Here is a 16,919-nt window from a genome sequence, read left to right on the forward strand (position 1 = left end):
GTAGTTCATTAAAAAAAAATGATAAATTAAAAAACCCATTTTACTTAATCATTTATCCACTCTGGCAGCACGCAGAAAGCAAAAACATGTATATAAACTTAACCACTTTTTTGAAAAGTTATAGTTCTATGTTTTCCACACTTTTGTAATTGTCATTACCTTAGAGATGAGACAATTCCTACCACAAGGCTGTCTGCATTTCTGAAATATGGACTATTCACAGTTTGCTTGTGCTAATAGAAATCTGATCAGATTAAGATACATATCAAATTAGTTTTGCAATTTTGAAATCTGAAATGGTGATTGTGTTTTGTTGCAAAACAACCAATTATTTCTTCATTTTCTATAAATTCCAATTTAATATAACTACCTGTTATGAGAAACACTTTCATTTTAGTTAAGTAAAAGCACCAGGTTTGATGTTTCTTTGATTCAATATATAAATTACATCAAATTTCCCACACTAATGTTTAGTCTCATTACTAACTGGGTACAGATTATGAGGATTACATTTCTTTAAAAACATTTATTTTCCATTGTCCTTAAAATATACTTTGCACCCATTTTAACACAAAAACATTTTATTTAAAATAAAAATTTTAATATATAAGCACCCCCTTAAGCATCTTTATCTTTTAGGAACACATACTGAAATATTTTCATTTGAAATAAGGTTTTTTGGATTTACTTCAAAATAATCTAGGAGGGAGGAAAGTGGTGAAGGCATAGACAAAACAACATTGACCATGAGTTGATAATTACCATTTGAATGATCTGTCCTTGGGAGTTCATTACATCATTTTGTTTACTTTCATATACTTAATTTTTACCCTTATAAAAAGTCAAAAACAACTAAAACATTAACCTACCAACAAAGTAACTAAGTACAATGGTACATGTAACTATTCAATGCCATTATTTCCTGACACAATCAACTTAGTATGAATGCAAGTTTCATGGGCACAGAAACTTTGGTCTTATTCACTGCTCTATTCCCAGCACCTGGAACAGTACTTGGCACACAGCAAGCAAGCACCACATACATAATATACATTCCACTTTGCTATCTCAATTTTATGCTCCTGTTGGCATCATATGCTTTTTACTAGAAAAGTACCACAACTAACTAAAAAATTTGATTACCCACTAGGCTGGTGGACTTCTGCTTTCAAAAGCCTGAGGTTTCCTCACTCTGATCCCTCAAGTTTTATGACATGTCTCTGTATTGTAGCACTTATTGGTTTAATTCACTCACTGAATTTTCAGTGAAATATTAATTTTTCTGGGTCATTTTAATGGCTTTCGGGAATAATGGGTCAAATATCTGAAACTGGAACTGCCCCAGAAAATTAGGACAGGACTTCCCTGGTGGCGCAGTGGTTAAGAATCCACCTGCCAATGCAGGGGACACGGGTTCAAGCCCTGGTCCGAGAAGATCCCACATGCCGTGGAGCAAATAAGCCCGTGTGCCACAACTACTGAGCCTGCGCTCTAGAGCCCGCGAGCCACAACTACTGAGCCCACATGCCACAACTACTGAAGCTTGCGTGCCTAGAGCCCGTGCTCCACAAGAGAAGCCACCACAATGAGAAGGCTGTGCACCACAACGAAGAGTAGCCCCTGCTCGCCACAACTAGAGAAAGCCCACACATAGCAACAAAGACCCAATGCAGCCAAAAATAAATGAAATAATTTTAAAAAAAAAAGAAAATTAGGACATATTACAGAATGTAGCCAAGAATTGATCAAATCTCTCTGGAAACAGTGACAACAAAAAGAAAGTTAAGTTCATGCAATTCTGTCAGCCAAAAAAATTAAACACCTCTTAGGGCAGCTCTACACAAAGGAACATTATTAAATCAAAACTCAGCAAGTGAACACTTAAGATTTTGTATTTCACATATGTAATTTTCACATTTCAAGTAAACTGTAAAAAAAAAAACATTGCACTTTAGGTAATGATATGCATGTTTAGGTAGGTAATGTAAAGTGTACTGTTGTCCACAGTTTACTTTGAAATGCATCCCCAAAATTTGATGGATTAAGTGTATGCAGAAAGGACAGACAGATGGATAAAGACACGATAAAACAAGTTCAGTAAAATGTTAACAGTTGAATCTAAATGATGAGTAAATGGATGTTCACTATAAAATTCAACTTTGCTGTAGGTTTGAAAACTTTCATAATAAAATACTGAAAAAAGTTTTATTTACATGGGTAAACTTACAGGAACGCTGACTAGGTAAAACAATAAAATGCGGGGCATAAAAAGAATTAAATTATGCATGTGCACACTTTTAATAAAAGTGTTTCATGAAATAAGAGTGGGAAGAAAAGGACTATTCCCACATTAATATACTTTAAGCAATAGTATCTGGAATATGTATATAACTGAACTGCTAAATGAAGTAGACTTGATTATTTATTTCAAGTTGGATTAAAAACAGATGTCTGTTTTTATCTTGGGTACATTTAAATATGAGAATATATGGAACAAATATATGTCCCATATATTACCTATAAAGCCTTAGAAATTAACAAACTCATGTTCTGAATTCACTAAAAAATTGATTTCTGATTGGCTAGAGTCTCCAGGAGGGAAATAACCAATGACGAGAACAGTAGAAACATTCAACTAACCCAAGGAAATAAATATTGTTATGTAATTACTTAATTATAAAACCTAATTATGTAACTCAAAACTAATTATATGTGACAGAAAAATTTTAAAAAAAAAATTTTTTTTTGGCCGCACAACACGGCGTGCGGGATCTTAGTTTCCCGACCAGGGTTTGAACCCGGGCCATGATAGTGAAAGCTCCGAGTCCTAACCACTGGATCGCCAGGGAACTCCCAAAACATAAAATTTTTTTTAAATGTTGCTGCTCATCACTACCCTCAGTCTTTACAATTCTCACTGCTACCAAGATTAGAAAATCTTTTACTTAATATGCATTTGTTAAAGGAACAGAAGAAGAAGGCAGGTAGAAGCAGATAGGACTGCTTCAGTCCCAGTTACATTACAGTGCCCCAAATATAAGCTGCTAGCGTTTTGATCCTAGTTTCCAAACTTTACCATCTCTAAAAATCTGAAATAAGCCAATGGAAAATGGACATTTTATGTTGCAACTTCATTAAAATGTTCCACATTACCTATCTGTTCCCTATCAGGCTAACAAGGCGGACTTCCACAACTGGAAATTTACTGGTATCTAAAAGCCATTGTCACAAAACTTGAAAAAGGCTACAAAATCATATAACCAAGCTCACAGAAATTACAGATTAAAAAGTAGAAAGCATGATTTTAAAAATAAAGACCTTACAGGGACTTCCCTGGCAGTCCAGTAGTTGAGTAGTTGAGACTCTACGTCCCCAACACAGGGCGCCCGGGTTCAATCCCTCGTCAGGGAACTAAATCCTGTGTGCCGCAATTAAAGATCCTGCATGCCGCAACTAAAGACGCCGCAACTAAAGATCCTGCATGCTGCAACTTTATTTATACTGGCACAGCCAAATAAATAAATAAATATTTTTAAAAATAAAATAAAAAAATTAAAAGTAAAGGCCTTGGGCTTCCCTGGTGGCGCAGTGGTTGAGAGTCCGCCTGCCGATGCGGGGGACACGGGTTCGTGCCCCGGTCCGGGAAGATCCCACATGCCGCGGAGCGTCTGGGCCCGTGAGCCATGGCGACTGAGCCTGCGCGTCCGGAGCTTGTGCTCCGCAACGGGAGAGGCCACAACAGTGAGAGGCCCGCGTACCTCAAAAAAAAAAAAAAAAAAAAAAGTAAAGGCCTTACAGACATCTAGAAGTTAAATATAGATGTTCTGTGATAATCAATGTCCTCCCAACAAAGGAATGTGTATGTTTACATGCAGATTCTGTGTAGTATACTTCTTTGGGTTTAAGTCTCCTATTTATCTACCCAAGTTTAAGACTAAATAAAAATTTATGTGAAGCACCTTAAAAGTAACTTATTATTGATACAGAAGTAATTTTTAAATGCTCTAAAGTGCTAAAATAATAATTGATGTATTTGTCAAGTTGTACATTGAGGATAAGCTTTCCAATACTCAAATTAAGTGTAATTTAACATCAGCACCAAAATACATGTATCCAATTGCCTTCCAGGTTTATCAAAGCTAGAAGCTCACAAAATAGTTGCTTTATAACTGAGGTCATACTAGTGTAGTAGGTACCTTCTAGAGTCCCTATTTGATGTCATACTTTATGTCATAGCAATAGTTTCTCAAACACATTTCTTTTTTTTATTATTTTTTTATTTTTTTCCTCTTTTTTTTTTTATTAGTTTCTGCTTTATAACAAAGTGAATCAGTCATACATATACATCTGTTCCCACATCCCTTCCCTCATGCATCTCCCTCCCTCCCACCCTCCCCATCCCACCCCTCCAGGCGGTCACAAAGCACCGAGCTGATCTCCCTGTCAAACACATTTCTGATGTATCAGAATTGGGAATGAATGGGACAAAGGGAACAGTAAGAAAAAAAAAAGAGAAATGCAGTAAAATCATTTGTTGTTAGAGAACAGAAACCAAACATAGAAAATAAAATAGAACATTAACTTTGTCTATCCCAGACACTAATGAGAATGGGTTTTCACTTTATGAAGGATTGGCTAAAGTTTTACATTTAGAAAAAAATATATATTCTGTCCTTTCAAAATTTTAGGTAAAGTTTTATTTAGGTATAACAGCCACATAAAAAAGTGTACAAACCGTAAATGTATTTCTGGATAAATTTTCACAAGGTAATCACACTGTGTAACTACCACCCAGATCAAGAAACTGAACACTCCTAGCATGGCAAAAGCCTTCCTGTGCTCTTTCCCAGTCACTACCTCTGTCTCCCAAAAGTAACCTCTTTCCTGGCTAGTTCTGCCTGTTTTGAAACTTTGTATAAAAGGCATCATACAGGACACACTCTTCTTTCTTCCAGTTTTGTTTGTGAGGGTCACACATGTTGCTGCATATGGCAACAGTCCATTCTTTCTCATTGCTGTGTAACTGCACAATTAATTTATCCATGCTGTTGGACACTTGGATTGTTGCCAGTTTGGAGTTCTTATGAATAATGCTGCTTGGGAACATTCTTGTACATATCAATATCATACACCAATATACTTTTTAAAATAACATTAGATGATCTCTGCTTTGTAAGCAAGTATTTTAAAACTTTTAATTATGTTTTTATTAGATGCAAAGTCAGAATTACAACTTTAGTGATTTACATTTCTAGTTCCAGTGTCACTTAAACACTTTAACCCAAGAATTCTGTCGGTCCATGAAATCAGATGTGAATAAAAAATTACTTTTTCACCTAAAAGTAGGCAACAAACAACACAACAGCAAAAGCAGTATCTGTGGCTTCACCATTAACAGAAATCACAGATATTTTTATGTTCATGTTATAGCTGTTGCAGATACCTCAAAGTATCATTTACACTCATCACTCCTTTGAAAACACAGCAATGAAATCCCAACCACTAGTTCTTGCTTGGTATCTAATGACCTACTAAAAGAAGTATATATTACTATATCACAAATTTGGTTTCTAATAGTTTTATAATTATATTCAAATATAAGTGGTCTCCTTTAATTCTGTGTATTTTATTTTATAGTTTTAAAAATGCTATTCTAGGGCTTCCCTGGTGGTGCAGTGGTTGAGAGTCTGCCTGCCGATGCAGGGGACACGGGTTCGTGCCCCGGTCCGGGAGGATCCCACATGCCGCGGAGCAGCTGGGCCCGTGGGCCATGGCCGCTGAGCCTGCGCGTCCGGAGCCTGTGCTCCGCAACAGGAGAGGCCACAACAGTGAGAGGCCCGCATACCGAAAAAACAAAACAAAACAAAATGCTATTCTAGGAAGAGATCCATAGGTTTCACAACACTGCTAAAGGGATCATGGCACAGAAAAGGTTAAGAACCTATGCTTTTTTAAGTAAAATGTAGGTGTAACATAAAAAGCAAAGGGATAATTTTCCAAGAGCCATCAAAGGGGTATAACATATCGAGAGGAAAGGAAGGCTTTAAATTACTAACCATAACAAGACCAAGTTCACCAGAAAAAAATGTAGTGTCTTGAGTCTTGTGGAGGGGGGATGTGGGAATACAGAAGGATTTATAAAGTAACAGAAGTTGATTGGGGGGGGGGGCGTTGGAGAGACCAATCTAATGGAATTAAAAGAAGAAAGACCAGAGGAATGAACTTGGACAAGTTCTGGGCACATTCCATGCTCCAGAAGGAGAAAAGCAGTCTGGGATCCTCCCCATCTAGGAGAAACCTAGCAGCCACAGAACTTAAGGAAGTGAGATTTACCTTTAGGCACTTACAGTTGAGTACATCTAGTCTGATTTTAAGGGCACTTGTGGTAAAAACATACCTCCCTATCTGCTTACCACTGATGAAATTATTTTACAAAGGAAAAATGCCTCTGTTTCACTTTTACACACACACAAAAGGTATAAAATGCAAACATTTGGGTTTGTTTAAATTTTACTCCAATATCCTCATTCATTGAGGACTTCCCTCACCTGTCATCTTTACCTCAACTGTCATCATCAGCAACTTCAGCGTTCAGCTACAATCTGACTTTCTTAACTCTGCATACAGGAATCACCTGATGAACTTTTAAACAACACTATTGTCCAGATCTTATCCACAGAGATTATGACTTAATTATCTAGGGCCCATTCACTGGTATTTAAGAGCCCTCTAGGTAATGTACAGTGAGGACTGAGAGCCCCTAATCTAGATTATTGATCCAAAATCTAACCTCAAAGTTTTGTTGACCTCAGCTCCAATAACCTTCACCCACCCTCACTCCCACCACCATATACTGAACTTCAGTCACCCAGAACTGTTCCATCTTGGAAACTCTACATTCCAAAATACTGATTGCTTATCTTTCCACCATACCCTGGTCTTCAACCTCATTAAGCCTTTCCTGTCCCTCAACCCCCTACTTCTTTCAATCCATTGTCCATCTCATAGCCTTATTCCCTTTCCTAATCAGCCCATTCCACATATCGCCTCAATAATTCTTCAATACTCTTATCTCCCTGGATCCACCATACATCTTGGAATCTTAAATCAATACAACTTGCTTTCTCTACTCGCAACCTGGGCTACTTAGATAATAAAGTACACAATCCTGCAGATTGGTGCCCCTATAAAATTTAAGGTACATAAGCTCACAGCCCCTCAGCAAGTCTTTTTAAACATCTCTAGTCAGGAGATACCTACAATGGCTACGCCAAACTTCGATGGCCTCAAGTCTCCCTCTAATCTCCTCCACTTTCAATAGATGATCTTGCCACCTCTTACTTGAGAGAAAAATAAAGGCTGTTAGATATGAGCTTTCTCAAATCCATTCTCACACAGACAATGACCTTACTAGAGATAGAGAGGGCCCTACTTATTGGTCTTTATGACACTGATAAATTGATTATTCCCATCTTAAAACTCACTCCTCCCCCAGCATATTTAAGCTTCCTTGATAAGCAATAGCCTCTGGGCAGGTCCCTCAGCTTCCAGTTTTAACAGCTCTTTAAGCCAACTCCCACTGCAGTGTGTTCTATCATATAACACAGCATGCACACATAATGCAGAATGGTGTCTTAAAAGTTTTACATCATAACTTTCCCCATGATTTTATCATGAGTATTTCCCATTGTTCTCTGAAATTATATTTCTGTATATAAATTTCTGTCTACATTTTAAGGCTTCTAAAACACTCTACTACATTCTAAAAATGTACCATTCAACACTCAGAATTGTTTTGAAGATTAGGAAGCTGATATATACCTCACTTATAGTAAGTAGGTACAAGTTAAATAGATAGTTACAGTAAATTTCCATTTAAAGTAAGTCATCCCCTCTCTAAATTACCTTATTTTATAATTTGAAGCCATGTAAAAGTGTTACATTAAAAAAAAAACCTAATTAGAAAAGAAAAAAAAAAGGCAAACCCCCAAAATCAAAAACAAAGTAAGGCTTCCCTGGTGGGGCAGTGGTTAAGAATTGGCCTGCCAATGCAGGGGACACAGGTTCGATCCCTGGCCCAGGAAGATCGCACATGTCGCAGAGCAACTAAGCCCGTGCACCACAACTACTGAGCCTGCGCTCTAGAGCCCGTGAGCCACTTGAGCCCAGGTGCCACAACTACTGAAGCCTGCGTGCCCAGAGACCGTGCTCTGCAACAAGAAAAGCCACGACAATGAGAAGCCCGTGCAACTCAACGAAGAGTAGCCCCCGCTCGCTGCAACTAGAAAAAGCCCGCACACAGCAATGAAGATCCAATACAGCCAAAAATAAAAACAAATAAATAAATATTTTTTTTAAAAAAAGGTAAAACAAACCCAACTATATATTCAGTTAATGGCATAACCACACAGAAAATTCTTTTAAGTATCCCAAATTTCTAATGGGATATATCCATGGGAGGGTAAGGGACCTAAAAAAATAATTAAAAAAAAATTCATCCCTTTTCCCATCCCTGTGTTAGTCCTACACCTTGTTTGTCTATCACTTGTTTGTTCTAGGTAAACTATAAAATAATCCTATCAAGCTGAAAAAATTTTTAAATTGAGATTTTGATTAGAAACATCAAGACTATTAATTAACCTGGAAAGAAATGACATTTTGTAATAATTGTCTGCCCCTTCTGAAATATGGGAGGCTTCTTCATTTTTTCCATCTTAATTCATTTTAGATCAACCCCAAGCTAAGCTGTAACCTAGGCCAAATGACAACCATGAAGATTATATCACCCACTTAAGTGGGTTGTAGGATTTACTTACAAAATATACAAAAAATAACTAACATATAAACTAATATTTGTGCCCTTTGATAGCATATAATGAATCCATAATACACCCATATACCATCACCATGAGCCCAATCCCTTGGTGCTTAGAATGGGCCTAAGCAAAAGTTTAATAAGATTGACAGCTTCTTGACCTTACCCAAACCCTCCCTTGGGTCTCTATAGAGGATTCTGAGGAGAGAAAGAGAGCATACACACATTTAATAAACAGTGAGCTCCTACTATGTGCCAGGTACTAAACACAGTGCTGGGAATACTAATAAGCAAACAGCAAGCTCCTTTAGAAAAGAAAAGGACTGGTTCAAAATTACCAATTCCCAGAGCAACAAAGAGACAAGCAGTAGAACAGCAAAGCAGAAACTGCCTACCTCCTCCTACTTTAGAATTTCACATATCCAATTTGCAAACATTTTTAGGAATACAGAAAAACAGGTGACAGCCAATAATAGTAGGAGCAGGTGCTCAAATATTTCTTTGTTAACTGATGGTCTGAGCTTTATCAAACCTCAAATTTTCTTCACAAATTAAGTATAAATCCTCCCTTTTAGAAATTTAAGCAAGAAATATATAATACAGATTTTCTACATAAATAAAATGTTGCCTTTCATTTTCAAACTTTTGACTTTTAAAAGATAAGCTTGATCTATGTACATTTCAACTAGCTTTTGGTAGGCAAAATTCACTTGGACACTTGGTTCTGAATTATTCTACAGGTAAGAACAACTTACACTGGGGTGACTTCGAGGAGGTACTCTTTCTCTTGGAGGTCTTTCATAGTCATATCGTCCCTCAGACCACATTTCATCTCTTCTGTAAGCCACTAAAGAATAAAAAAAAAGAAATCAAAGAATAATGGGTTTTATGTTACTATGAAATAGTAAAGAAGAAAAGGAAAAAGTAAATGATTACATTCTAATACAGATATTTTCCAGAGATACTTAAGGGAAAAAAAATGTAAGTGACCAAAAGGAAAAAACAATGATTATGGCAATTCTTCAAAACAATTTGAAATTTTCTTTTAAAAAAAATGTAATAGAAAGCCCCACCTTCCTTCTATTTCCAAGTGTATTTAAAAGCTTCAAAGACCTTATTCTCATCAACTGTGGGAAGATCCATAAGACCACAGATTTTTCATTCTCACAGAGTAAAAATCAGAAAAGATTCATTTTAATGAACAGTGTAAAAGGCTAATAAGCAAAGCTGGATGGTGTGTACAACAGTAGTTTCAGCTTTTCTACATCCTTGGAGCTTACTGTCTCTCTAAGTCCAATGATGTGGTTTTAACTGAAAAAAATACTAAATAAACAATCCTGTAAAAACACACTCAACAGGACTTCCCTGGTGGCGCAGTGGTTGAGAATCCACCTGCCAATGCAGGAGACATGAGTTCAAGCTCTGGTCCGGGAAGATCCCACACACCACAGAGCAACTAAGCCCATGCATCACAACTACTAAGCCTGCGATCTAGAGCCCGCAAGCCACAACTACTGAAGCCAGCGTGCCCCAGAGCCCAAGCTCCGCAACTACTGAGCCTGCGCTCTAGGGCCCACGTGCTGCAACTACTGAGCCCACATGCCACAACTACTGAAGCCCACGCACCTAGAGCCTGTGCTCCGCAACAAGAGAAGCCACCGCAATGAGGCCGCGCACCACAACGAAGAGTAGCCCCACTCAACACAACTAGAGAAAGCCCGCACGCAGCAACAAAGACCCAACGCAGCCAAAATAAATAAATAAATAGGAAAAAAAAACCACAAAACACACTCAACAAACCCTGAGACAAACCACTCTTGATTTTGTTTTTAATATTATAATCTTATTTTAATGCAGAGGCACCTTCATAAAATTTGAAATTAAAAGCTCTGTCGGCATTTTTCCCATTTGGGATGCAGAGAGAGGCTTCCTACTTTGACGGACAGCTGACATTTTCTGGGTAGAGGGCTAACGCAGTGCGTTACAGAGTCCAGATGAAAGAGCATCTGTGAACAGGTAAACAAGGCAAATAAGACAGAAGATGAGAATAGGGTACAGGAAACAGCCCAAAGGTCATTTACATGAAATGGTGATACAGTAATTGAGGGGTTGGCAAATGTTTTTTTTTAACGGACCAGACAAATATTTTTGGCCCTGCAGATCACAGGTCTGTCACGACTACTCAATTCTGGTAGTATAAATGACAGCAGTCATAGGCAATATATATAAATGTATGGGTGTGGCCGCGTTCCCAAAACATTTTATTTACCAAACCAGGCAGGTGGCCCACAGGGAATAGCTTGACAAGCCCTGGAGTAGATGACAAATGGTTAACAGGGCAGAACTGGGAGAGGGTGAAGTAATCATGGAGCAGGTTAGAACTGTGAACCATCCTGATGTGTAGAAGGATGATCATGAGCGAGAAGTGAAAATGGAACAGGTACCAAGTTATGGCCTTTTAGTACATAGAAAATAAGGCAACAAGTGCACATACATAGTCCACAGATGAGTGAAGATAATATTTCAGAGAAGCCATATGTCAAGAGATTTTTGGTGGTTCTTTCTGATGTAATACTAAGGTGGGAGAAAAAGAAATAGACACTCCATTTTGGCAGCATAGAACTGTAATAGTTTAGGTTAGTTTAGGCTAAGGAAAAAACAAAGACTGGAAGATGAGAGCAATATTTTTTAATGCTATCATAGTAAAATCAATCTTAATTTTCTCTGTACAAACAAACCTATAATATTTTCTAATACAATCAGACCAAATAAAATGAACTAACTAACCAAAGATGCCTAGGGAAATGTTAATTTAAATTACAAATTAGCTTTTAACATTATGCATACATCAACCTGAATTCTAACTCTACAATCAGACATCATTAACAGTGTTATTTCAAAGTAACCAGTCTTTTAGGTAGAAGAACTGATGGAAGCTTAAAAGGAAAAGAAATAGTCAACATGGAAAAGAAATAGTCAACATTGCTTCTTCTCACCTACCTTTACTGAATCCAGGTTTCAGTAAAAGGGTTTCAGTCTAAAGAATGAGTTAAGTTTTATACTACTTAAGATACAGTACACAGAAATAGTAACAGCAACAAACTGAAATCAAATCACAGGAAAAAATCAACAACCCAAAAGAAAAATTGACATATGATATGAAGACAGTTTACAAAAAAGGAAACACAATGGCTCAATCTTTTGAAAAGATGCCCACCTTTCTTCAAAATAAAGAAGATGAAAACTAAAACTATAATGGAGTACCCAAAACTCTGAAGAAAGCAAACTGTTTTGATGAGAGTAAGGAAAGCCACACTACTAATTAATGGAGGAAGTATAATTTGGAATAGACTGGGAACAATTTGACAATATCTATTGAAAATGTTAAATGCACATATGCTTTGACCTGGCAATTCCACTTCTACGTATACTTGTACACGTGCATGGCAAAGACTGAAAGCAACCTAAAATGTCCCTCAGGATGGTACAGGTTAAATACAGTGCTGTACATTCATATAAAGGAATTCTATGCAAACCATTTCAAAGAAAAATAATCCCATATATAACAATATAGAAAGATTGCCAAGATACACTGCTAGGTAAAAAAGAGCAAAGGGCAGTCTAACATGTAGAGTATGCTGACACTCTGGAAGTAAAAAGGCAAGATATGAATACATATATGCTTTTGCACAGACCACTTCTGGGAGCATAAGCAAGAGAACATAACCGTGCCTGCGTCTGGGAAAAATGGGGTGGCTGGAATATACGAGGGTAAATATTTTCACTGCATGTTTTATACATCTTATTATCTATTATAAAAATAAGAAACTGTTTTTAAAGGTCCTGAAAATCATTCAATAAGCATAATGTGTCAATTGATGGCAAAAATTATGACTATAAATTAATGAACTAAAGGAGAACATAAGGAAAAGTAAGATTTTGTAATTAATGAGAAACAAAAATAAACTCCAAGAATTCTAAAGAAATCCTATATAGTTTCTTAACTAGATACAGCAATAAAATACTGAAATCTACTGGCTGCCCACAAAGAATGTATGCATAATTACTATACTACTTACTTGAGTCTTTTCAGGAATCAAATTTAAAGTTTTCAACAATCTCCTGTAGGTGGGCGGGAAAATACAGACATAAGGATTTGTGTCTGTATGTACGAATGGAGAAAAATAACTAAATCTTCATTATTTGTATAAATAAAACTCTCAAAATAAAAAATTATGCGCCTTAATAAGCAAGACTCCCTTCAAACACACCTTTGAAAATAGAAGATATTATTTTGACCACCAGAGGCCACTTAAGTTTCGTAAGAACAACAAAATTACATCAAGAAGACTTCTAGTCCTAACTTAGCCAGTTGAGAGCTGGACAGGGCATAACTCTTATCCCTTCTCTGAAAGGACTGCACTAGATGTTTAAGTCATTTTTACCTAGAATATTAAAAACACTAGCTTTAAAATACCTCACATATTGAAAGAAAATCTGGCATCCTCAGTCTGGAAAACCCTACAGTTTTATATTGGCAATAAATGGTCCCATGTTCAAAAGTAATCCCAATATCAAGCCAGTAATCATTGACTCATCAAAGAACACCAAACTTATTAGGTATAAGTTTGATGGAGAACTTTTAATGACTTTCTCTTAAAATATACAAACTACACTGAGCAGGCTTAGGTAAAATTTTTTTTAAAAAGGGCATGTACGATTAACGATGGAAATTCCAAATATGTCAACTATTCTTACATTTTAAAAAAAGTGACTTCAAATCTACTCAAGGCTGTAGCCCTACCTACCACTTTACATGAAATTCAAAGGATAGAGGAGTGGGTCTACTAGGAAGACTAGGGTCACCTAATTGCTTTATAGAAATTTTGAGAAGTGCCTCACTAGCTGAGTGCAGAAATAAGACTGTATTTATAGTTTTTTTTTTTTTTTTTTTTTTTTTTTTTTTGCGGTAGGCGGGCCTCTCACTGTTGTGGCCTCTCCCCTTGCAGAGCACAGGCTCCGGACGCGCAGGCTCAGCAGCCATGGCTCACGGGCCTAGCCGCTCTGCGGCATGTGGGATCTTCCCAGACCGGGGCACGAACCCGTGTCCCCTGCATCGGCAGGCGGACTCTCAACCACTGCGCCACCAGGGAAGCCCTATAGTTTTTTTTTTATAAGACTTAAATTTATAGGTCACTCCTGATCTCGTTGCCTTTTTCTGCTTGGCAGTTTGGAAGACAAATAACAAAAATCTTATTTGCAATTACCTCACAGTATTTCTACTTTAATTAATAAATCCACAGCTTACAGAAGCTAAAAAAAAAGCAGCAAAGAAAGTAAAAGTATTTAATTTTGATGAAAACCTAGCAATTGGAAACAAAGCAACTAGAACAAGGCAAAAAACAGAAACATAATCATACAGAAAGTCAAAATAGCACTGTCTAGAATATACATCATCAAGAGACAAGAGACCAATTAAATTCAGTTGTGGAAGAGCTAAATGTAAGCAAATGAATCAGAGTTAAAATCCAGAGACAGAGAAAAAAACCTAAATAAAAGCAAATTTATCTGATGGGGAGTCATTGTTTAATAGGTATGTTGTTTCAGTTTGGGAAGATGAAAAGCACTGGGTGGTGGTGATGGTTGCACAACAGTGTGAATGTAAATACTTAACACCATTGAACTGTATGCTTAAATGGTTAAAAAGGAAAATTTTATGTATAGTTTACCACAATTAAAAAAAAATTTTTTAACGTGAGTTTATCTGGCATCAAACTCCCAGCTGACTTTGCTGAATGTAACAATCACTTCTGTAAGGCATCAATCTGTATTTTGAACTTAATTTCTACTAGAAACAGAGAGCATCCACAAAACAGCAAGATATTACACTACTGTTACCAAAATTTCAATTCCTATAGTTAATCCTATGACAACTTTGCATATTTGACTTCATACCTGATGATGCCCCAATGGAGTATTCACCTTACCTGGAGTTACAGAAATCACAGTTTCAAGCAAAATCTTTAGTAAATAAGGTAAATTTTCTTTACCTTAAAAAGTTGACAATTTTTAAAGATCTTAATTTAAAACTTTAATTACTGTAAATATAGGAATAATTTTATAAAAGGAAGTTAGTTTGCTTTACAAATAACAAGTAAATTGCTTACATGTCTATATTACAATGATTAAATAGAAATATTAGGCTATAAAGTAATCTCTTATAATCAATTATTTCATTTTTAAGTTACCTCTTACCAGTGAGTATACTGAAATATTAATATCTTTACAGAATCTGCAGGTATTCAGTTTTTAAATGTACTCTTACCATACCTATTGCTTTTACAAAACAGCAATATCAGAATATAATGCTTTATTTTATCCAAATTACTGTGTATTTTCAGAATAAGAACATAAAAATAGTAGAACACAATGTAATGGTGAAATTAAATAGAGCTGGTATAGCAAAATAATTAGCACCTACTAGTAGAAAACACCGCAAAAAATCAAACACCACTGGTGAGGCCCATGCCAAATTATTAAACTTCTTTTATCCTTAAGAAACCTAGGGCTTCCCTGGTGGCGCAGTGGTTGAGAATCCTCCTGCCGATGCAGGGGATACGGGTTCGTGCCCCGGTCCGGGAAGATCCCACATGCCGCGGAGAGGCTGGGCCCGTGAACCATGGCCGCTAAGCCTGCGCGTCCGAAGCCTGTGCCCCGCAATGGGAGAGGCCACAACAGTGAGAGGCCCGCGTATCGCAAAAAAAAAAAAGAAACCTAGACTACCAAGGGGGAAGGGGGGTGTGAGATGAATTGGGAGATTGGGATTGAAATATATACACTACTGATACTATGTATTAAATAGATAACTAATGGGAACCTACTGTATAGCACAGGGAACTCTATTCAATGCTCTGTGGTGACCTAAATGGGAAGGAAATCCAAAAAGGAGGGGATATATGTATACGTATAGCTGATTCACTTTGCTGTATAGTAGAAACTAACACAGCATTGTAAAGCAACTATACTCCAATAAAAATTTTAAAAAAAGAAGCCTATATAATTGGGGAAGGCAGTAACATAAATAGACGATTCCATATGCAGCCCTGTACTGTTAGTAAAACAAAACAGAAGACACAGTTTGATGATTACATACAAAAGAAAGAACACTGGGCTGTAAAGAAGATTGGCTTTAAGCCAGATCTTTAATTAAAACAACAGAAAAGGGAAAAAGTATTAGAGCAGGAGGATATAACGAAGGTACTATAGGATAATAAGGGAAGAATATGCTAATATCACCTTGAATTCAAAGAATCCTTTTTGTAACTTTCAAAGGATTTTAAAATAACTGATGAGAATGGCCATCATCAAAAAATATAGAAACAATAAATGCTGGAGAGGGTGTGGAGAAAAGGGAACACTCTTGCACTGCTGGTGGGAATGTGAATTGGTACAGCCACTATGGAGAACAGTATGGAGGTTCCTTAAAAAACTGCAAATAGAACTACCATATGACCCAGCAATCCCACTACTAGGCATATACCCTGAGAAAACCATAATTCCAAAAGAGACATGTACCAAAATGTTCATTGCAGCTCTATTTACAATAGCCAGGACAGGGAAGCAACCTAAGTGTCTAACATCGGATGAATGGATAAAGAAGATGTGGCACATATATACAATGGAATATTACTCAGCCATAAAAAGAAACCAAATTGAGTTATTTGTAGTGAGGTGGATGGACCTAGAGTCTGTCATACAGAGTGAAGTAAGTCAGAAAGAGAAAGACAAATACCGTATGCTAACACATATATATGGAATCTAAGAAAGAAAGAAAATGTCATGAAGAACCTAGGGGTAAGACGGGAATAAAGACACAGACCTACTAGAGAATGGACTTGAGGATACGGGGAGGGGGAAGGGTAACCTGTGACAAAGTGAGAAAGTGGCATGGACATATATACACTACCAAATGTAAAATAGATAGCTAGTGGGAAGCAGCCGCATAGCACAGGGAGATCAGCTCGATGCTTTGTGACCACCTAGAGGGGTGGGATAGGGAGGGTGGGAGGGAGGGAGACACAAGAGGGAAGAGATATGGGAACAT

At 37.0% G+C, this 16,919-nt stretch overlaps 1 protein-coding gene across 7 annotated transcripts in view; it reads right to left on the reverse strand.

Annotated features, from left to right (window-relative positions):
* The window catches only part of PPHLN1 (periphilin 1), a 141,920-nt gene that overhangs the window by 117,954 nt on the left and 7,047 nt on the right, over positions 1–16,919 (reverse strand). For all 7 annotated transcript variants that reach the window (XM_081248640.1, XM_081248636.1, XM_081248637.1 and 4 more), the window contains exon 2: positions 9,571–9,662. In XM_081248640.1, coding sequence (XP_081104766.1) covers positions 9,571–9,642 — 72 coding nt within the window. In that variant the 5' untranslated portion in view covers positions 9,643–9,662. The remainder of the gene's footprint in view (positions 1–9,570; positions 9,663–16,919) is intronic.

The sequence above is a fragment of the Mesoplodon bidens genome (genome assembly GCF_964165515.1).
Source record: "Mesoplodon bidens genome assembly, chromosome: 11".
In the NCBI taxonomy this organism is placed as follows: Eukaryota; Metazoa; Chordata; class Mammalia; order Artiodactyla; family Ziphiidae; genus Mesoplodon; species Mesoplodon bidens.